The following is a 23,332-nucleotide window of genomic DNA, read 5'->3' on the forward strand; positions in this document are numbered from 1 at the left end:
TACCTCAACCAACCTCTGAATCTTCATATTCTTACTCCTTGAAAGAACTGCCACTTCAGAGCATGGTGTTTGAACAACAAGATTCATGGTCCCAAACCTCTTAGATGAAATAGCAATCAGGTTACCCCATTATTGACTTCTAACATCCAGGGGACTTGTCTTTCAACACAACATAGTGCTTCAGGGAATAACTCTTCAACCCTGATCAATCTACAGGAATAAGACAAACAGCAGGAAATTGCACAATGTCACATCTCAACCAGCTCCACTTCTAGAGATCAGACTTCTAAGAGTGACCTTCTTGAGCACACACACAGTTGACTCTACCCTTGTCAACTTAGCACACACAGATGTCTCCTCTTCCAGGTCAGGAGTAGGTTCCAAACAAAAGTATCCCTTTGTTTGACACCTAAAAACATCTGCTCTTCAACTAGTAGCTGTATACTTGTTGAACAACATGTTCTAACATCACATAGAACATTAGTTCCACCTCCTTGGAGCAAACCCTACTTGAAAGTCTTCAAGGTCTTCATATACACTACCCAAGAGAGTAACAGAATCAGTGATCAGGTGATTCTTACCATCCTGAAGTGAGAACGTCATGATGAGTGGACTTGAGGAGACTCAAGTATCTTTGACATCCTCAGTAGATTATGATGAAATCTTGAATACAGCAGCCTTTCATCCACATGAGGGGAAACTACATCAGATTTTGAGTTTTGCCAGGTATTATGCAGCGGAAATCATAATACAACTCAATCTATGAACACACACTTCACCAGATCAGCCTCCAAGACCATACCAAGTTTGAATATGATTCAATACTGGCACAGCTGTCCCACGCAAGGGCCAATTGCCAACCTCCAGAGACAGGTCCACACATTTCCTGTCTTGAATAGTCCATCCACCTACTTCAAGGGACCATTCAGGGACATCACAGAACCTTCCACAAGTTCCAACATCAGTACTAACACAACTCCTTGCAAGATACCAGAAAGTATCACCCATGGATCTCATCCAGAAACAGAACAGGATGTCTGCTCTTATACCATTTGAAATTCTGGCATAGTCAGAATTCAGATGTTCTACTCCAAGTCATGACATCTGATCCAACATTGTCACTAATACAACAAGACAGTTATACAATTTAAACCCTGTACTAATATACACATGTACACAGATGTCACGACATCTGCTTCTATGTCACCCTAGAATGGAGGAACACCTAGTTCTGTGCATCTGATAGAAAAACTCAGTAGAGATCAACCATAGCTCTAACTTCTGTTATTTTCCTACACAGTTATCAACAAGATGTCTCAATAGTGATTTGAACATCATCTGTTACATTATTCCAGTAGGCTAGCCTTGTACTTGTATTTCCTAAAATAAAGGTTGAACAAGTTAATCTAATTTCCACTTATTAGGGTGCTAACAAATAGGCTATTTGTTAGGTTCATTACATGTAGTTCAGTTGTTAGTTTCCTGGATTTTAACCTGAGAAAATTACTGAAGCAGAAAAACTAATCATCCTACAATTCAGCACATGCTGTCAAGAATGAATGTTACAACATTCAGTTTGACAACCAGAACATAAACCTCATTCTGATTCAGTTATGTCCCTGAAAACCAACTGTGCTAAATTTGTTGTACTGCAAAAGACTAACCAATCTCTACTTCAGTATCAGCATACATGACTGACTGTCAAGACATCCAGTTTGACAGTTTCACAATGATCTTTTGCCCAGGTCTGTTATCCTCTTGATAACCAGACTGAAATAAATACTGAACTGAAGCAGAAAAATCAACCTGCCTATTATTCAGTATATGTTGTTAATGATGAATGTCAAAACATTCTGATTGACATTCAAACAAAAGGCTATGTATCAGGTCTGTTATTATCTTGATAAGCAGACTGAAATACAAGCTGAGTTATGGCAGACAGGATTATAACATGCAGAAGGTAAACAAACACAGGAAATTGTTAACCCAGTTCGGTGCAACATCCCCTACTCTTGGGGCATACCAAGCTAGGAAGAAGATCCACTATCAGCAGTATTAATTCAGAGTTAAATTCCCCCGTTTACAACTCTTCACTTAATCCCTACCCAATGCAATCTATACCTAGGAACTCCTAGATAGAAACCTCCAGTTTCCATTCCTATCACTACAAATACAATGTAATGTTAAACAACTTGAACTTGCTTCACAGCTTCATTCAAGAACAAACAACTCTTACCTACAGGCTTTGAGTTACAAATACTCTCAGCTTTGAACACTGAGAAACACATGGTAACCTTCCCACAGGTTGGGAGGTTTATCTCACACACACCCCTAATTTTTCAATCTATGAGGCTTACAAAAACTAGGTTACAATATGCTATTTATAACCTAATCACCCAACTGGATTTGGGCCTTCAGAAATCGCAGCAAACTTCTTCTTTGTTGTTACAAATTCAACAGAAAATTTCTGCTACAAATAAGGTCTTCAATCTTTTAGTTCCTAAAATCTCTCCATATTTAGAGTCTATATATTCTGATTGAGTCTTTAAGACCTCCACATAGGAGTTAGGATATTCACCAAATATCCTCACTAATCCCAGAATATATACTGAATTAATTAATTCAGTTTTCTACACATGTACGATGTCACAGGCATGATGTCGTGACATCGTACATGACATGTTGGTCCAGATGTTGAACTTCTTCAACCCAACATATTAAAACAACAGAGATGATTACATTATTTGTTTTACAAAATTAATGTCAATCCTAAGGTATTAACACATTCAATCATAATCATTCATGTACATGGCATATGAATAACTTATAATCAAAAAGCACCTCAATTCACTCCTCTCCGCATAATAACAGTTTAGAAGTTACAAAGAAAGATTCGTCTCTTGATGTTCAATCTCACTCTAGCGACAATCCTCCTAACCAGAATTCAAATGGCGGTAGCAATAACATTGATACGGATTCCACAACTAATAATGCTTTTACCAAGTCTGCAGTTATAAGTGAGCCAGCAGGGGCATCAACAACCAAATTTGTGTACAAAACATCTGCTTTCCAGCCCATAAAAAGCAGCCTCATGCGTACCTCTCAACAGGATTTCCATCACCATTATGAAAACCACAACAATGTTGCTAACATACAGCATCGATTGCCACCTGAAACCACTGAACAAACACAATTATTTATTGATGGTTATAGAATTTTTCAGTTATTAGTCTAAAAGAGGAAGGTTCTAAAACTTTTTGCGGGCAAAGTTTGTTTCATATCCCTGGTACTTGTCGTATAAATAAGAACCAGCAAGATGTCTGGAAAAGCAACAACCTCAACGCCTAATATAGGTCTGAGGGGATCTAGTGGTCTTTCACATGCATACATTCAGTATCCACCGCTTCGATGTAATGTTCCTAAATCAAGGGGCTTATTTTATGATGATGGAAATAAGTTGCTACTCTCCCCAACTGCTGACCAGGTCTTTTCATGGAAAGTCAGTCTCTTTTCTCCTCTCATTGGTCCCACCACTGACTCAATAAGTGAAGGCCCTATTATAGCTATTCGGTATTCTTTAGACACAAAGGTTTTAGCAATCCAGCGATCAGGCCATGAGATACAATTTTGGGATAGAGAAACTGCGGAAATGTTTAGCCATAAGTGCACGACAGAATCAGAAAGTATACTTGGATTTTTTTTGGACAGACAGTCAACAGTGCGATATTGTTATTGTTAAGACCACTGGTCTAGACTTGTGTGCATATAAGTCAGAGTCAAAATCACTCCAATTAGTGGAAACAAAGAAACTGAATGTTAGTTGGTATGTTTACACACATGAAAGTCGCCTGGTTCTTCTTGCTTCTGGAATGCAGTGCAAGACATTCCATGGATTTCAGATTTCATCTGCAGATGTTGTTCGCTTACCAAGGTTTGAGATGGTTATGGCCAAATCTGAGGCTAATAGTAAGCCCGTTTTAGCAGCTGAAGACATCTTTATTGTTACTGTTTATGGTAGGATATACTGCTTGCAAGTTGATAGAGTTGCAATGCTACTCCATTCCTATAGGCTATATCGTGATGCAGTGATACAACAGGGATCTTTACTAATTTATTCCAGCAGGATTGCTGTGAGTGTGGTCGACAATGTTATTCTTATTCATCAAGTTGATGCAAAGGTTGTTATAATTTATGATCTCTTTGCAGATTCTCGAGCACCAATATCTGCACCACTTCCTTTATTGTTAAGGGGTTTCCCCAGGTCCAGTTCTTCATCTCAATTTAGTGGTAGAGAAAGTGAAAGTTCAGATGTTAATGCTGTGAGTAGCCATGAAGCAGTTACATATGCAGATACATGGAATTTCCTAGTCCGTGATTTTGTGTGCGATGTGGCCAATAAGCTATTATGGAAATTCAATTTATACTTAGAAGCAATTTCTCCCAATAACTGAGATGTCCCATCAGTATTAGACTTCCTACAAACGGCTTGATGGAAGCACACAGGTAGCAGAGAGGCAAACAATAGTTGACATATTCAATAATGATACTTCGATTTTTGCTTTCCACAAGAGCTGGTGGACAAGGCTTAAACTTAACTGGAGCTGATACAGTTGTGATTCATGACATGGATTTTAATCCACAGATTGATAGACAAGCAGAAGATCGTTGTCATCAAATTGGTCAAACAAAGCCTGTAACCATATATAGATTGGTGACAAAGGGAACAGTTGAGCAGAATGTGGGTCAGCGGCAAACAGAATTGCCGGCATATTTGATGACCTTGCATCAAACACAACCAAAACCCGGCAGCAAATCCAAAACTTCACGACTGCCGGCACCAATGGCAAGTGTTATCACACGACTGCCATTGCAGCAAAACAACCGTAAACCTGCAAAAATCAAAACCAAGAACAACCACCTACTTCAGTTGATGATCAAGAGAAGAACGACTTTGCATCACAGCTGCTTCAAGGTTGTGATTCTCTTAGGCATCAATCTTTCGTAAATTATTTGATGGATATACTGCAGCAGCTGGAGCATGTGTTGGAATAATTGCTATGTCTGCAACTTATCCAATGGATATGGTCCGAGGCAGGATAACTGTACAGACCGAGAAATCCCCTTATCAGTACCGAGGAATATTCCATGCTTTGACTACTGTGCTTAGGCAAGAAGGTCCACGTGCTTTATATAAGGGTTGGCTTCCTTCAGTAATTGGAGTTGTTCCTTATGTTGGTCTCAACTTTTCTGTCTACGAGTCTCTGAAAGATTGGTTGATTAAAGCTCGACCATTTGGTCTAGCTCAAGAATCTGAGCTGAGTGTGACAACACGCCTGGCTTGTGGTGCTGCTGCTGGAACCATTGGACAAACCGCCGCGGGATTTGAAAATCTTATCGGTTATTATGAGCCTCCAGTACAAGAGCTTATTGTTATTGATGAAGTGCTCTCTGCTATGGTTGGGGTTGAAGGACGTTACATTTCAATCAAAACACTTCGTGGAAAGAAGGATGAAATTATTAATTTCCTGGTGGACCCATCTATGGATTTGACACTGCAGGAGTTGGCAAAACGGATTTTCCCTCTTTGAAGGAGCTTTCTGTTGATCAACCAATTTGTGGAATCAAGGTCTCAGTTCCAGAATGGGCTAGTTAATCATGCCTTTTCTACCGCCCTTAGGGAATTCCTTCTCGATTACCAGGCCTTCGTGGCACAACTTGAGCACCAATTCCGGCTTAGGAGACTTTCCCTTCAAGGATTGTGGTTCTACTGTCAGCCCATGTTGAGGTCAATGCAGGCATTGTCTACTGTCATACAGAAGGCTTCAGCCAATAATTTTTCTGTTTCTGCCGTTCTTAACTTATTGTAGAGCCAGGCAAAGGCTATGGCTGGAGACAATGCAGTCAGGTTGTTGCTGGAGAAAATGACACAATGTGCAAGTAGAGCCTACATGAGCATACTCGAAAGATGGGTCTATGAAGGAGTAATAGATGATCCATATGGTGAATTTTTCATTGCAGGAGACAAATCTCTTCAAAAGGAGAGTCTTACTAGAGATTATGATGCTAAGTATTGGCGACAGCGTTACAGCCTCAAAGATGAATTAGGAGGAACTTGCAATACTGTCATGATTGCAAACATAAGCCTAAGTATCCTTTCATTCGGTGAAACTCAAAACACCCTTCATTGGGCTGATAAAGCCAAGGAGATTCGAACAAAGGCACCTGATGCAAACGAGGATCTATTACCGGTACCTAAAACAGAAACAGACCAGGCGCAGCTGATACTTGAGCTGCAAAAATGAGAATCGTCAATTGCGAATTCAGCTAGCACGCCAAAAAACAGATGCTTTTGAAGCTCAAAGCACAATCCTTGGCTGCATATTCTTCCCCAACACCACCATCACCTTCATGTATACCATGTGGAACTAAACACACTTCATAAATCTCAACTTCAACACAACACGCATAACAGTTCTGTTCTTTTTCTTCAATATAATCTCATTGTACTCCCTTTTTCACCTCAAAAATGACCTGCATATTATTTCCTCATTCATATCCACTATTTATCTCATATGTATAAACCTCACCATTACAAACACCTCCCATTTCATCTCTTAAAAACTCCATATCTTCATAAACCCATCCATTATATCTTCACTCAAACCACCTCATACTTCTCCATCACAAGCCATGCTACAGGAACAAACTACACACACACCAACTCAAAGCCATTCATAACCATACGAACTCCTCCTAATGAATACCATGAACCTTTACGCCCACAAACTCAGCATGTCCTTCTGCAGCATCAAACGCAACGAGTTCTGCGTAAATTCACCAAGTCTCAATGTACTAAGATGGCATGAACAAAGAAGAAAAAGCTTATCATTTGTATTCCTTGGGATTCCTAGACCAGATTGAAATCAAACATCACAACAAAGCCATGCCAAATCATCATTTAATTTCCAAGCAGGACTGTTGCAACACATAACACACAAAATCAGTTCGAGTCAAAAACACATCCTATTTTCACCTAAGTAGGTTTACAGTGGTGAAACCTTTCTTACCGACAGTAAAGTTTTCGAAATGAAGAGTCAAAAACACATCCTATTTTCACCTAAGTAGGTTTACAGTAGTGAAACCTTTCTTACCAGTAAAGTTTTCGAAATGAAGAGAATTGAGGGAGGGACCACCAAGCTGGGGTGAGGACAAAAAACCTCCGAGCATCCTCCGTACGAACAGTCTCCACTACACATCAGAGGAAACAGATTAGTCATATATAAAGAGGGGCAATTACTATTCACAAAAAAACCCTAATTTTGGAGAAGAGTCGTTACTGTTCACTAACAAAAAAGGAAGTCGACGGCAAGGAGAAAAGAAAACCCTAGTTTTTCTTGGTGGTGAAGAACGGACAAGAAGAACAAAGACCAGTTCAGACGAAACCTTATCTACATTCGTCGGTCAATCTCGCCGCAACCAGTTAGCTTCCTTTTCGAGTTTCTATTTTCATTTCTCCGTTTTAGCTTCCTTGAATCTTCCATTTGGTTTAGGTTTATATCCGTCGCCGTTTGGTTATCTTGCTGTTAAATTTTTTATCTTCAAAAATGGAAAGAAAAATGATCTCGATTAAGATGATTCTGTTTAAAAGAACCTGCTACTGTTTTCAACTTTGTGTTTTATTTAAAAGGTTTAGTGCGTCTTTTTTTTATGTTATGTATTAGCGCTTGAGATCATATGACAAGGGTGTCTATCTGGTGGAGTTGGCAAAAGGGATGGTTTAGCAAGCTCCTAGTCCTCAGTTCAATACCTGTGTGCCATACTTGATTTTTGCGCAGCACTTTCCCCTTTTATTTATTTTAATTATTAAACATCGATTTTAATTTATGGATTCAACAATTCCCATGTTGTCTATCCATGATTATTTTTATCGATACATCGATAGTATTTCGTCGCGTTTCGATTAATCACATATGACATTTCAATTATTGTCAATATGTGCAAACCGGCTTTGAGCACATTATCTAGATATCTTGTTTGCTTTTCAATTTCCATCTGCCTTGCACGCCATTGCGTTATGCGACTTTGATTCGCATCCTCGCATCCCGATTTTTATCCGTGCACATCCCAATGTTGTTTCTTTCAATTAAATTTTTATTTCTTTATTGCTTGACTGTTTAGTTAGCTACTAACACAAGAATAAAATCAACCATTTCCAAGAGATCAAAAAATAAGACTCGACCCAACGTCGAGTATTTTTTTCAATAAACAAATCAATCCATTTCTTCCTCCCATTCTATTCCATTTCTTTCAAACCTTCATCAAATGCTTGATCCAATGTCAAGCCATTTTTAATAATAAAAACTCAAAAATATTAATTCATATTCAAGACCTTTTCAATAAAGATGGAAATGGAATGTGGTGGATACCATGCACTCCTGAGACTAGGGTTCTAGATGGATGTATCGCCTATCCTAGATCTCGCCATCATCCAAACTTATCTATTCTGTTTCTCTCAAACACTCATTCAAATATTTCTCTTAAACGTCCATCAATGCTTGATCCAATGTCAAGTCATTTTCACAACAAAACTAAAAATACTTAATTCCTCTCTAAATATTTTTCAATAAAGATGGAAATGGAACGTGGTGGATACTACGCACTCCTGAGATTAAGATTCGAGGTGGATGCCTCGCCTATCTTAGCTCTCGCCATCGTCCAAAATTGTCAATGCGGTTTCTTCAAACCCTTTATCAATCAAATTCAAAACACTTAATCCTTATTAAACACTTTTTGCAAATAAGATGGAAATGAAACATGGTGGATACCACGCACTCCTGAGACTAGGATTCGAGATGGATATCTCGCTCATCCAAGTTCTCGCCATTATTCAAAACACATCAAACCAATCAATTTCTTTTCTCGCTGCTGTGCGATTGACTCTTAAACCTTTTCTCGCTGCCGTGCAATTAACCTCTTAAACCTTTTCTCAAACGAAAGGTACTTTGTTTCAAAACAATGCAATGCAATGTTTCTCCACCTGTTTTGGGTAGTCCAACAATGTTTTCGTCGATTTGACATAAAGTAGCTTTCGCTAAAATCGACCAGCAAACAAACATTTTTCTACCAAGAACCACGTAAGCCTTGATTTCTCTGTTGAGATACGTAGGAGCAGGACTTGTAAATCTTGTCAGGCCCACTAATAAAAAACTTAGGTTTAGTCCTTCGTCAAAAATAAAAATAAAAACATTATTCTCTCTTCTATTCTTTCTTTCCTACCTAATAACTTAAAGCCTAACATTTCAAACTAACACTAATGCGCACAACTGACCTAATGGTTCCCGTTGAGTACAGCGGACGCGAGGGGTGCTAATACCTTCCCCTCGCGTAATCGACTCCCGAACCCTGGTTTGGTTGCGACGACCGTAATCATTGTCGTTCTTTCTTAAGTTTTATGGATATTTCCCCTTTCTTTTTTAGGAATAAATAAAGTTCGGTGGCGACTCTGTTCAGTCCATCATTACGAGTGTGCGATTGCGCTTCGCTTAGGTCGTGTCTCTCATTTCTTTTCCAGAGGTACGACACCATCTATCGGATATTACAGGTTAGGATGACTGACTCATCAACCCATAATATTCTCAAGAGAAACTCATATGCATGTAGTATCGCGTAACAACTATTATCAAGTCTACACTTGAACATTCTCCGAACTACGTCCTAAATAGGCCAAAAGGGGTTAAATGTTCTACGGTCCTCAGCTTCTCGGACCCCAAATCAGAGATAGTAATGCCTAACCACAAATAACTTGTGTGACATTCATAACTCCAAAAGGGTATCCACTGAGTAGATGCGTCTCAAGCCAACTTGTTAAGGACTACTCCGCACAAGTCGAACATGACTATACCATCCTCCTATCTTAATTGCACTCAAGTTCGGGTTAAAGCTTATCTCACCACTCAGAGATCACCAAGCACAACAAGCAGATTATATCACACAAACAAATATACATACATCAAAGATACAATTATATACACACAAAAAAGTAGGCTAAACCCACTGGAGACGACTCTCCAGCAGAGTCGCCACTTAATTTTTGTAGCGGTAAATTGATGACCATCAAGCTATGGATAAGCTAGACGTCAATTAAACCAGAGTCACCACCGCGCTTTTATTATTTTCAAGGGAAAAGGGAAAAGTACGAATAAAACCCAAAGATAAGAAGTTTTCAAATCAAAACTAATAAAATGCCAGAGATTACAGGTAAGGGGTTGGTTACACAGAGGGAAGGTGTTAGCATCAAGTGTCCTAGGTACTCCTAGGAAGCCCTTTTTTGTGTGCATGTGTTTTTGTATAAAATGATGTTTGTAATAAATATAGTGGAGGGATGAGAAAAGAATTCATTAATTATATTTTTGTGTTTGACAAGACCTTCAGACTTGTGCCTACGTACCAACATAAAAATGAGGGATCAAAACCTCGTAGTTCGTGGTATAAATTTCAAAGTGAATGAGTTACTTTTAACAAAATTTTGAATTTAACAAAGGCACAAGAGGCCTAAAAAGGTTTGAATGAGTGTTATTTCTTTTTGGCTTTTGAAATTTTAAGTCAAGTATAGTTAAGTTCATTTACAAGTTTAATTAAGAAAATCAGTTTGAAAATGCAATGGCATAAGGCCAAAGTTTCTAATTTGCAAAATAGTCTAGGTTTTAGAAATCACAAACAAAAAAGATTTTAAAAGGATGGAGTGATTTGAAATTAAAGAAGTGGGGAAGAGATGAAGAGACTAATCCTAAGCAAAAATTAAAAGTTAAGAGTTGAAAAGATCTGACCAATTGGCTGCAATCCAATAGACAAGAGTATCATATAGAAACCCAAATTTCCCTTGGACTTTAGAATCAAGCAATATCAATACACAAATAGCAAGATAAAGATAAAGGCATCAAATAAATATAGCCACATCCAAGCTTAGCAATTCCATGATCTTCTTCATAATTCCCCATGTATCTGATGACTTTAAAGGTATACATTAGACACAGGTTCAAAATAACAGCTTCAATATGATCATGTTGCAAATGAACTCCAATGGATCTTCAATATTGTATCAGATGAAAGTTCACTTCACAAGCACTTGGTTTCATGAAAGTTGGCATTGGCCAATTCCTTTGCATAGGGAGTGTTGCTTAATTCTAAGTCCAATGTCTCCGATCAAATCAACAGTCCATACAAAATGTCTTTTAGGATTTTTGTTCTTATTATGTACATTAAGGTCAAAAGACCACAAACACAAACAAGTATATACAAACACAATATATTCACAAGATATGGCTCAAATGAGCAAAGTAAAAATGACATTAAAGTAAACAATTTGAATGGTATGAATAATTGCAAATGAATAAAGACTTAAAATTAAATTTCATAAAAGTAAATGGCTTGAAATTAAATGTTAGTTGTTAGTTGATTAGAAGTTAGTATTGCTTTGGTTTGGTTTTGTTTAAGTCATTTTTTGAAGAACACTCAACCCACTTATCATAAGTCATGAACCCTTGAACCAAGATATCTTCCAAAGGAAGGAAAAAGACCAAGTTTCCACACAATACCATGAAAGAGGGGAGACTTACAATCTCACTTACTAGAATGATATGCCTTTTTGTGTCATAAATTTAGCGCTATGTTAAGCAACCGTAATTGGACTTATGTAGAAGTCACAACTATTTGAGGCTGGGCAATATAAACTTTAGTGTTAATGCATGATAGAGACATGGTATTATGAACCATGCTCCTAAGACATACCACACTTAAAAAGAATATGCAAAAGGGGTGGACCTAATCTCATCCACACTCATGTTGATTTTTTAATCAACTAGCCTTAGGATATGGAGATATCATAGGTCCATGATATGAATGAATAGAGAAAGGGAATGAGATAAAGGGGGAGGAGAAATGGAATCAACACAAATTGGTCAAAGGAGGACTTTTACCAAATTAAAATCATTCATTCATTTTGGAAGATGAAATATACATTTCATTAATCCCCTAAATCCAATGATTTTAACTCAACAAAGTTAAATCAACCTTGACTAAGGCTCAACAACACAAGTCAAACTCAACAAGTCAATATTAGAAGCTCAACAAAATTGATTTGGCATTTAAGTAATTAAAATCAATTAAAATATGCATTAAATTAAATTATGGTTTGTCAAATTCCTAAAATCTCATCAAAACACCAAAGAAATGGCCATGAGATTTATCATAGGTCAAATAAGGTCAAAGGACCTTGGAGAAAAAATTTCATAATTTTTGGAAACTTAAAACTATTTTTAAGCAATTAAAAATATTCACAAAATCAATTAAATCATGAAAAATATTAATAATGATCCAAAAAATAATTTTAATTCAGAAAATGAAAGAGGAATTTATTTAAATTTTTTTGGTGAAACTCTCATATTTTTCGGATCAATATTAAAATTAATATGAATTAATGAAAATAGAACAAATAACATGAAAATTAAATAATCAGAAAAAACGTGGACCACTTGATCTCCCTCATTAATTGAGGTGGCAGATCAAGTGGTCACTAGCGCGCAATCCACAATGGACCTGAGTCAGCGCGCCACACAAACGGTCATTCAAACCAACGCGTGAGATTAGATTAAATCAAATGGATCCTATGGTTCTGAGGACTGCCAACTCACTGTCGGAGCCAAAGCTCCGGTCTTCTTCTCCGGTGAGCTTCACCGGACTGGTTCAGTCACAATCATCACCAAAATTAAAAAGAAGGACATGATTTTAAATTAAAAATGGCACTGAGCTCGAATCTGGCCTCAATTTATCCTAACTCCAAGTATATTGGGAGATACGAGGAGTTGAAATTTGAGGTGCACGATCTGAGTTGCTTCGATTTGACCTCAAAACAACTCAATCTTGTTGCCTACATTGGTAGGACTTAAGACAACCAAAGATCCAAGAGAATTATGGAGAATTGAGTAAGAATCGAAGAGACGAAAATTTCTGAAAAATACCTTCAATGTAGGTCTGGATTTGATTGTTCTTGCTCTTGCTTGTGCTTGATCTTGCTCAGGATGCTTAAAGGAGTAGAATAGAATGATCAAAAGGCTTTGGATCCTTGGAGTTTTGAATCTCAAAACAGTGAGATTCAAACTCAACTTCCAATGGAAATTCTCAAGGTTGTCCTCTGAAATGGAAGAGTTTAAAGGTGTGGATTCAAAGCTGGCACGCAGGGTCCTTTGTTCTGAGCCTAGAGGTCTATATTTATAGCCAATTCAATTGATATTTGCACACTTGAACATGGAATCCAAAAATAGAAATGAGTGATACATGGGTGCATGGGCGTGTACAGGCCCATGAAATCATGTCATTTGGTCCATAATTGAATACAAACAAGTCCGAGATCATGTTGGAATGTCATGCATTGGTGTGTGGGAGTTTGAAGTTCAATCTTGCCAAATGATGATGCAATGTTCAAGCCATGCACATCCCATTTAAATCTTGTCCAAAATGGATGAAATTGTACTTTTTAGAAAGGTTGGATCAAGAGGAACAACTTTCATGTTGGACACTTTTTCATTTGAAGCTTGGATCATGATGAATTTTGAGGTGGAAGTTGGGAAAATTAAACATGTCAAAATATTTTCTAAGTGTCAAGCCATATGTTCACTTATTCCACTTTGGCTAACTTTTTATGTGAGCTTCAAATGAGAAACATTCATTTATCAAAGTTGTATCTCTCTCAAATTCCTTCAAAATGGTCACAAAATTGTCCTCATTTGGATTTAATATGAAGTAGTTATGCATTTTTGAACTTGAGGAAAATCACTTATTCAATGGCATTGGTCCAAAATGACATATAATGTATCCTCATATCACATGCTTACAAAAGTTGAATTAGCTCTTCCTCCAAACATCAAAGTTTAAGAAAAAAATCTTGAATTTGATTTTGCAACTTGGAAATCTTTCATCTCATAAGAATTGAGCAAGTTATGGCCTTGGGAAGTTGACCTCCAAATTAGGGTTTAGACAAAATGACCTATAATCTTTCATTATAAAAAATGACTTTACAAGAAAAACTAGCTCTAGACCTCAACATTAAAGTTGTTTGGAATGTCATTTATAGTAACTTTGATCTTGGAATCTTTTTCATATGATAAAAATTATAGGAGATAGGGTCTAGAGAACCCCCGTTTTGATCAGATGAATTCCTCTGGTCAACCACCATGAACCAACTTGCTAGCTTGCAATTATCTTGACTTTTGGGGCTCATGGAGGATAATATATGCATAAGATGATGAAATTTGAAGTATCCCTTGAAGTATTTGATCAAATGTTGAAGAAGCTTGTTGAAGAAGTTACACAAGATACCTAGATGGACTAGGGTTTCCAAGGCAAACCAACTTCAAACTCTTGATGATTTCTTGATCAAAATAACATGTGAAGATCATGGGGATCATATATGATGTTTAGAGCCATATTAAACCAATCTTGATTGAGCTCCTTGCACTGAGGGTCTTAAAGACTATATGTAAGCTTGATAGATCAAAGGTGAGCACATGCCCTACCTACAAAAGAGTTAGTTTATACAAAGACATAATTTTGGTATTTTGGTTAGTAAAGAATGATAAAGTACAAAGTATGATACAATCACATGATGCTTGGTGATCTCTCCCAATGTAAACCCAATGGATGAGGGGTAAGGAGGATGCTAAGGTGTGATCCCAATGCTAATGCATATGATGAGATAGCATGAGGGATCTTAGGGTCAAAATTGGGGTCTTACAATATCATGAGAATTGTTTGATATTTTTGGTGAGGAACATTTGTTCCAAAAGTCCTATTTTGGTGAGGAGCATTGCTCAGAAAGTCCTATTGGTTATTGAGAATTAATCTCGTATTCAGAATTAGTTTTGATGGTGCACATACCACTTCAAAGGCCTAGGTAAAGCGGTAAGTGGGGATGTGGCACCAATGATTCGTGCCTCGGTTGGGTTTGAGCCCCAACCACGGCTGGCGTGGGGGAAAGGTGGACACCTAAGTGAGTTAGAGTCCCATACAGTGAAAGATACCCTAAGTGAGTTAGAGTCTCATATGGGTGACGGTCGCTTGAAATGAGTTTGGAACTCATAGAGGACCCGATATCCACCGCGAAAGTCGAATCATACGAGCATGCATGAATCAGGCTTGACTTAGACGTAAGTCCGCTTGGGGATTGATGTTTCGTGCATCCGAATGGTGATTCGTTGAGTGGATGCACTCAATGACATGTTTCCATACATTGCGAATATCCCTTAGATACTCAAGTCCTAGTTACAAGATGCGAGTGATGCACAAGTAACGGAAGGTGAACACTTGAGGTAGAATTGAGTAGAAACCCTGTAGAGCCAAGTGGACCCATAAGTTAGGAGATTTCATTGAGATTATTATCTCACCCAATCAATGTTGTTGTTTTTCAGGTGTTTTTGCAGGATTGATTAAGAGGAGTTGCTTGATGATGTTTCAACATTGTTGTGATGTTGTGATCTTCCGCTGTGGATTTTGTATAATAGTAGATATTGTACATAGATCTTAGATTTTTATTTAGGCACTTTCCATATCTTGTATCACATGTTGTATATTTTATTTTGGTCAAGTATGTAAATGATGCCGTTAGGCTCTTATGTTGTATCAGTACCAAATAATAACACTTGTATGATATTAATCTAGATATATATTATACGGGTTGTTACATTAGTTAATTTCAAAGTATCATTAATAAACAAAGTCACATCATCGACATATAATATATATACCACCCAGTGCCATAATCTGAATGCCACATGATTCGCATATCCTGTGAGAATAGAACGGTCACTAAGTCCACCAAGGAACCCTTCACCCGGGTGAACAAACGGGTCTATCGAAGCATGAGTTGTCTCATGAGGAGCAGTGACATCTGTCTCAACAGGATGAGTAACCTCCATATCATCAATAGTCTGCGCCTTAGTAGCCATATGCAGAGAGGCGCCCCAGTAGTCGTATGCGGAGTAGACGCCTCAATAACTGTCTTTAGAGTAACCTTTGTAGTAGCTACTGCCTCAGCCTCAAAAGGATTGGGCACCTTTGCCATCTCAAAAGTATGGAGCACCTCATCAATCTCTGCCACCATTTGCATGTCATCCTGATCCGGTGCCTGAACATCACCTGACTTATCCTCATAATCTCTTGCACATCCAGAAGCAGGTCTAGATCCTCTACGTCAGATATTGCGAGGTGCACGAAATTGAGTCTGATCGGCCAGTCGCCTCTTGTGAGAACGAGCCGGTGCCACTCTCCCCATCCAGAGATGCGAGTCATCAACCTCACATCCCCTCTCTCGATCCCTCGCAGTAATAACTCTATCACGATATCGACCAACAATCATACCATTTGCGCATATGGTCTTCATTGCAAAAAAAAGATTTTTTTTAAATCACCGAATTTTACAAAAAATCCTGAACTTTTGGAGTTTCCGTATGTTTGAAATATTTGATAAAAATATAAAGTTTTTCCAGGTTTTTCAAAAAATATGGTTGAACGTATGAATTTTATCCGGATATTTTAAAAAATGCGGAAAAAGCATTGCATTTTATCGGATTTTTTGGAAAGCTCATAAACATTTATGCAGTTATATCATTTTTTTTCAAAAAATTCAAAAAATATATGTATTTTTACCGCATTTTACAAAAAATTCCGGTTGAATGTATGATTTTTTTCCAAATTTTTAAAAAATGCGGAAAAAACATTACATTTTTTTTTACATTCAATAAAAATTTAAGAAAAATTAAGAGAAATGTTAAAAATACGGTAAAAACACAAACTTACTTGTCATCAAAAGAAAATATCCTATAGTATCTTTGAAATGTATCGAAAAATATAAGCTTTTCATAAAATCGAAATGTTTTAATATTTCTTGTGAATGTGACTAATATAATAAAACCATACAGGGTGTGAGGGTGCAAAATAAAATTTTGGAGTGACAAAAAGAAACCTCAAAAAAAGAGTTATCCATGATAAAATGAAAGTATAATTACTTTTGTAATCAATCCCAATTAAAACATTTTAATATTTGAACAAATTTATTTTGGTTTGAAAAAGAAACTAATGTAAAATTTTTCATACCTTAATTACTCAAATAATTTATTTAAAATTAGTTTTAAAGTAAGTATATATATATTTTTATAATTTCATTTCATTGGATACATGTATTTGTAAGTTTTACACGGTTGACTCTTAACATATACCCAAAATAAATCAAATGCAGTTTAACTAGATAGAATATGAAATTGTAAGTGTAAATTTTACATCATTCTTCAATAAAAAATTAGTAATCAATTAAATTATTTAAATTATCTTAAAATATTAATATTGTTCATTGGATAACGGTCTAAAAATGAATCTCTTATTTTTTGATATAATATCTTGATATATTTTGATCAAACCCTTTATTTTCTGAAGAAAACAAACCACGATAAATTATAAATAAATACAATTTCATCCAATTAATGTATATCATTTTCTTTCTTAAATCAAGTGCATCAGAATCGGATTCAGCAATAAGAAAAAGTCAGAGAGCATCTACAAAAAGAAGGGATTTTACTTGCACACAATAATAAATTGATTTTTTTTTCTTTTTTCTTACAAAGAAAATGTTAACATGCATTTTTTTCCTCTCTCAGTAAAATACTACTAACAGATTAAATAAAATATTACTAACATTTTCCCCCGGTTTTAAGAATATATATTAACGAATTAAATATAAAAATTATTTTAAAATTTGTATATTTAATATACACTTTTTAAATAAATAAATAATTTAACAGCGGCTTTATTACATTTGGGTATCGGGTTCAGAAACTCTAACCCTACTAACTCGGACCCGGTTCGACCCGAAACTGTTCTCAAGTGTAATAACACCAACATCAGAATATTTTCAATCCTTATTTCTTTTCTTCTTCGAACACACTGTCGCGCACACTCGCCGCGCCGCCGTCGCCGTCGTCGCAGCATCTTCTCCGTTTCTCCCACCTCTTTCACATCACCGTCCTCCGCCTTTGCCAACGGTATGTTTCACCATTATCTCTCTCTCTCTCTCTCTCTCTCTCTTTCTGTTTTTTTCTCGAAACTTTGATTTATAATCGTTCTTTGTTTCTACAGAAACCATCGTACAAGCTTCGCCTCCGTGTTTCTTTGTATACTCCGCGGCTACTCCTAGTTCTAAAGGTACCAACTTTATTCAAAAACACACTTTTTCCTCTTATTTTGTTTAGTTCTCAAATTTTTCATGTTCTCTCTCAGAGCTTTCAGATACTTGATCGAGTATATGGCAGTTTCTGGAGAAATTGGGGTATCTGAATTCCTTCAGGTTTTATTTTATTTTACTTTATTCCCTCTCTCTCTTTCAGTTAGATTCATAAAATACTATTTTTTTATCATTTAGTACAATAATTTATTTGAAATTTGAAATTTGAAATGGAGGATTTGGTACTATTGTGTTAACGGGGTTTGTGATTTTGGTTACAGGGTACATGCAGACAAACATTGTTTTTGGTGAAGAAGCCTCAGAAACACAGAAGTCAATTGCTTTGGGGTACTCTTTGTAATAGGGGTCGTCTTCCGAGCTCATCTCGAAAATCATTGCGTTTGAGGTGTCAAGCTCAAGAAAATCCTAGAGTTGTGGTTTCTGGGAGTGGTTCGAGTTCAGTAGAAGAACAGTCTGGTTTGGTTGGGAAGCCTTTGGCTGAAGTTATTCATTTGTTCCGTGTACCGTTTATCCAAGAAAGTGCAGCTGCTGAGATTTTAAAGGAAGCTCAAGTGAAAATCTCTAGTAAGATAGTGGACTTGAAGACAGAACAATGCTTTAATATTGGCCTTGGGGCCGAGCTTTCAAGTAGAAAGCTTTCGGTACTTAAATGGCTTCTTTCAGAAACATTTGAGCCTGAGAATTTGGGAACTGAGAGCTTTCTTGAGAAGAAGAGGAAGGAGGGTTTGGAGAGAGTTATAGTAGAGGTTGGCCCTAGGTTATCTTTTACCACAGCATGGTCTGCGAATGCTGTGTCAATTTGCCAAGCATGTGGTTTGACGGAAGTGAACCGTTTGGAACGATCGAGGAGGTATTTGTTGTACACGGATGGTGAATTACAAGAACATCAAATTAATGAATTTGCAGCTATGGTGCATGATAGGATGACTGAATCTGTTTATACTCGGAAGCTAACTTCCTTTGAGACCAGTGTAGTTCCGGAGGAGTTTTTTTATATACCTGTCATGGAGAAGGGGAGAAAGGCATTGGAAGAGATTAACCTGGAGATGGGTTTCGCTTTTGATGACCAGGATTTGGAATACTACACCAAACTTTTCAGAGATGACATTAAGCGTAATCCAACAAACGTGGAGCTGTTTGATATTGCTCAGTCCAACAGTGAGCATAGCAGGCACTGGTTTTTTACTGGAAAGATTTTAATTGACGGACAGCCTATGAATAAGACTCTTATGCAAATTGTGAAAAGTACTTTAAAGGCGAATCCAAATAACTCAGTTATTGGCTTTAAGGATAACTCAAGTGCAATTAGAGGTTTCCAAGTAAAGCCGCTACGGCCAGTTCAGCCCGGTTCAACAAGTCCGTTAGACTTGACAGAACGCGACCTGGATATTTTATTTACAGCTGAAACACATAACTTTCCATGTGCAGTTGCACCTTATCCTGGTGCTGAGACAGGTGCTGGAGGTCGCATTAGAGATACACATGCAACAGGAAGGGGTTCATTTGTTCAAGCAGCTACAGCTGGTTATTGTGTTGGAAATCTCAACACAGCAGGTTTATACGCTCCATGGGAAGATCCGTCCTTTACTTATCCGTCAAATTTGGCACCACCTTTGCAGATTCTTATAGATGCAAGTAATGGTGCATCTGACTACGGGAACAAATTTGGAGAGCCATTGATCCAAGGCTTCTGTAGAACTTTTGGAATGAGACTTCCTAGTGGAGATAGGCGAGAATGGTTGAAGCCGATCATGTTTAGTGCAGGCATTGGGCAGATTGACCACCTTCATATAACAAAAGGAGAGCCTGAAATTGGAATGCTAGTTGTTAAAATCGGAGGCCCCGCTTATCGTATTGGGATGGGAGGCGGGGCAGCCTCGAGTATGGTTAGTGGGCAGAATGACGCTGAGCTTGATTTCAATGCTGTGCAACGTGGGGATGCTGAGATGTCACAGAAACTGTATCGTCTTGTTCGTGCTTGTATTGAGTTGGGGGATAAAAATCCAATTGTGAGTATTCATGATCAAGGTGCTGGTGGGAACTGTAATGTTGTGAAGGAAATTATATATCCAAAGGGTGCTGAGATTGATATCCGAGCAATTGTGGTTGGTGATCATACAATGTCTGTTCTAGAGATTTGGGGTGCAGAGTATCAGGAGCAAGATGCAATCTTGGTGAAGCCAGAAAGTCACGAGCTCTTAAAATCTATATGTAAAAGGGAAAGGGTTTCAATGGCTGTGATTGGAACTATTAGTGGCGATGGACGAGTTGTGCTAGTTGATAGTTTAGCAACTCAGAAATGTCTCACAAATGGACTCCCTCCCCCTCCCCCTGCTGTGGATCTTGAACTTGAGAAGGTCCTCGGTGACATGCCGCAGAAGTCTTTTGAATTTAATCGAATTGTTTATGAGCGGGAGCCACTTGATATTGCCCCTGGGATCACAGTAATAAGTTCTCTAAAAAGGGTGCTGAGTTTGCCATCTGTATGTTCAAAACGCTTCTTAACAACAAAAGTTGATAGGTGTGTTACCGGTCTAGTGGCACAACAACAAACTGTAGGCCCTTTACAGATTCCTCTCGCTGATGTAGCTGTTACCGCTCAGACTTTTACTGACGTGACTGGAGGCGCATGCGCTATCGGGGAACAGCCAATCAAAGGTCTGTTAGACCCAAAGGCCATGGCTCGATTAGCCGTTGGAGAAGCGCTCACCAATCTTGTATGGGCAAAGGTGACTTCACTTTCTGATGTCAAAGCAAGTGGCAATTGGATGTACGCTGCCAAGCTTGACGGGGAAGGGGCAGCAATGTATGATGCAGCAATATCGTTGTCAGAAGCAATGATTGAACTTGGTATTGCTATTGATGGAGGAAAAGACAGCCTTTCAATGGCAGCCCATTCTGGAAGTGAAGTTGTCAGGGCTCCTGGAAATCTTGTAATCAGTGTTTATGTTACGTGTCCTGATATTACAAAAACAGTAACTCCGGATTTAAAGCTTGAAGACGATGGCATTTTGCTTCATATTGATTTGTCAAAGGGAAAGCGGCGATTAGGTGGATCTGCTCTTGCCCAAGCATTTGACCAAGTTGGAAACGAGTGTCCTGATCTTGATGATATTCCTTACCTTAAAAAGGTCTTTGAAGGTGTTCAAGAGCTTCTTACAGAGGAACTGATCTCTGCCGGTCACGATATCAGTGATGGCGGGCTACTAGTTTGTGCCTTAGAGATGGCTTTTGCTGGTAACCGTGGAGTTGTTTTGGACTTGAATTCCCAAGGTAACAGCCTTTTCCAAACACTGTATGCTGAAGAGCTTGGGTTGGTTATTGAGGTCAGCAAGAAAAATTTGGGTGTTGTGATCGATAAATTGAACCGCTTTGGAGTTTATGCTGAAACCATTGGTCAAGTAACTGCCGTCCCATCGATCGAAGTTAAGGTTGATGGGGTGACTTGTTTAGAAGAAAAAACTAGTATTCTCAGGGACATGTGGGAAGATACTAGTTTTCAGCTAGAAAAATTCCAAAGATTGGCTTCTTGTGTGGATATGGAGAGGGAAGGACTTAAACATCGATACGAGCCCTCATGGGAACTGACCTATACTCCTTCCGTCACTGATGATAAGTATATGTCTGCTGCTTTAAAACCTAAAGTAGCCGTGATAAGAGAAGAAGGGAGCAATGGGGACAGAGAAATGGCTGCAGCGTTTCATGCTGCTGGTTTTGAACCATGGGATGTTACTATGTCAGACCTTCTTAATGGTGTGATCTCTTTGCAAGAGTTTCGTGGTATTGTGTTTGTTGGTGGATTTAGCTATGCCGACGTGCTTGATTCCGCAAAAGGTTGGTCTGCTTCCATAAGATTCAACGAGCCTGTTTTAAAACAGTTTCAAGACTTTTACAAGCGTCCCGACACTTTCAGTCTAGGTGTATGCAATGGTTGTCAGCTAATGGCTTTATTGGGATGGATACCTGGACCTCAAGTTGGGGGTACACTAGGTGCTGGTGGCGACCTATCGCAGCCTAGGTTCATCCACAATGAGTCTGGGCGGTTCGAATGCCGCTTTACAAACGTGACAATAAAGGACTCACCAGCTATGATGTTCAAAGGCATGGCTGGTAGTACAATGGGGATATGGGCTGCTCATGGCGAGGGAAGAGCTTATTTCCCAGACGAAGGTGTTTTGGAACGCATCGTTCACTCAGACTTAGCTCCTATAAGATACGCGGATGATGATGGTAATCCAACAGAGACATATCCTTTCAATGTAAATGGCTCTCCATTAGGAGTAGCAGCTATTTGTTCTCCTGACGGTCGACATCTTGCAATGATGCCTCATCCCGAGCGTTGCTTCTTAATGTGGCAATATCCATGGTATCCAAAGCAGTGGAATGTTGACAAGAAAGGACCTAGTCCTTGGTTGCGCATGTTCCAGAACGCCCGAGATTGGTGTTCCTGAGACACGGTCAATTTCCTTTTTGTTTTCTTTTTGCCTAAAAGCTCTTTCCTTGCTTTAGTTGACAACTGGTCCATTGTTTGTTTTCAATAATAAATGGACAAGTTAGTCAACAATGATAAAAGCAAGCGTTGAGGTCTCACGAGTTTTAACGGTCTTTAATTTTCTTTTGATACAATTTCTGCATTTTACTCTGGAATTTATCTGTAACGTGTTTTGTTTTCAAAAGGGAAGTTTCAGAATTTGCAACCCTTTTATAGTTTTGTCTCTGCCAAGTTATAGTTGGTTCGCAGTTAAATTGATTTCTGGTGTCAAGTGTTACTCAACTTTGTTCTTCAAATCATTTTTAATTGAACAATATATTCTTCTAGATGGAGTAAATCCCACCTTACTCAAAACAAATAGAAAGAAAAAAAAATTCTTCCTTATTTTTGGAGTGTGTATATCATCTTTGAAAAACAAAGTCTTTTAAGAGGCTAACTTTAGCTCAACATCTCTAGTTCTAGGATCATAAATGGTGTGAGAATCTTTCAACAACACTGCTTTATCTTCAACGAGTGTGTATGTTTTAATTATAATAACATGATCATACACCACA

At 38.0% G+C, this 23,332-nt stretch overlaps 3 protein-coding genes and 1 pseudogene across 3 annotated transcripts; all 4 read left to right on the plus strand.

Annotated features, from left to right (window-relative positions):
* Positions 1-3,180: 3,180 nt before the first annotated feature.
* Positions 3,181-4,878, plus strand: LOC127106125 (uncharacterized; annotated as a pseudogene).
* Positions 4,541-5,005, plus strand: LOC127101907 (uncharacterized). Its single transcript, XM_051039335.1, has one exon. The coding sequence runs from the start codon at positions 4,541-4,543 to the stop codon at positions 5,003-5,005; it is 465 nt and encodes a 154-aa protein (XP_050895292.1).
* A 26-nt stretch (positions 5,006-5,031) lies between these two features.
* Positions 5,032-6,093, plus strand: LOC127106126 (mitochondrial adenine nucleotide transporter ADNT1). The gene has a single exon (XM_051043415.1). It carries the CDS (start codon positions 5,058-5,060, stop codon positions 5,586-5,588), a length of 531 nt encoding a protein of 176 aa, XP_050899372.1. The 5' UTR covers positions 5,032-5,057; the 3' UTR covers positions 5,589-6,093.
* An 11,833-nt stretch (positions 6,094-17,926) lies between these two features.
* Positions 17,927-23,036, plus strand: LOC127107291 (probable phosphoribosylformylglycinamidine synthase, chloroplastic/mitochondrial). Its single transcript, XM_051044587.1, has 4 exons — positions 17,927-18,086; positions 18,181-18,246; positions 18,322-18,388; positions 18,547-23,036. The coding sequence occupies exons 3-4, from the start codon at positions 18,347-18,349 to the stop codon at positions 22,735-22,737; spliced, it is 4,233 nt and encodes a 1,410-aa protein (XP_050900544.1). The 5' UTR covers positions 17,927-18,086; positions 18,181-18,246; positions 18,322-18,346; the 3' UTR covers positions 22,738-23,036.
* The last annotated feature ends 296 nt before the right edge of the window (positions 23,037-23,332 follow it).

Source organism: Lathyrus oleraceus, chromosome 7, assembly GCF_024323335.1.
Source record: "Lathyrus oleraceus cultivar Zhongwan6 chromosome 7, CAAS_Psat_ZW6_1.0, whole genome shotgun sequence".
Classification (NCBI taxonomy): domain Eukaryota; kingdom Viridiplantae; phylum Streptophyta; class Magnoliopsida; order Fabales; family Fabaceae; genus Lathyrus; species Lathyrus oleraceus.

Coding starts and splice junctions, on each gene's coding strand:
- LOC127101907 (XM_051039335.1), top strand. CDS start 4,541: ATGATACTTCGATTTTTGCTTTCCACAAGAGCTGGTGGACAAGGCTTA.
- LOC127106126 (XM_051043415.1), top strand. CDS start 5,058: ATGTCTGCAACTTATCCAATGGATATGGTCCGAGGCAGGATAACTGTA.
- LOC127107291 (XM_051044587.1), top strand. CDS start 18,347: ATGGCAGTTTCTGGAGAAATTGGGGTATCTGAATTCCTTCAG. Junction 18,389..18,546: donor GGGTATCTGAATTCCTTCAG/GTTTTATTTTAT, acceptor TTTTGGTTACAG/GGTACATGCAGACAAACATT.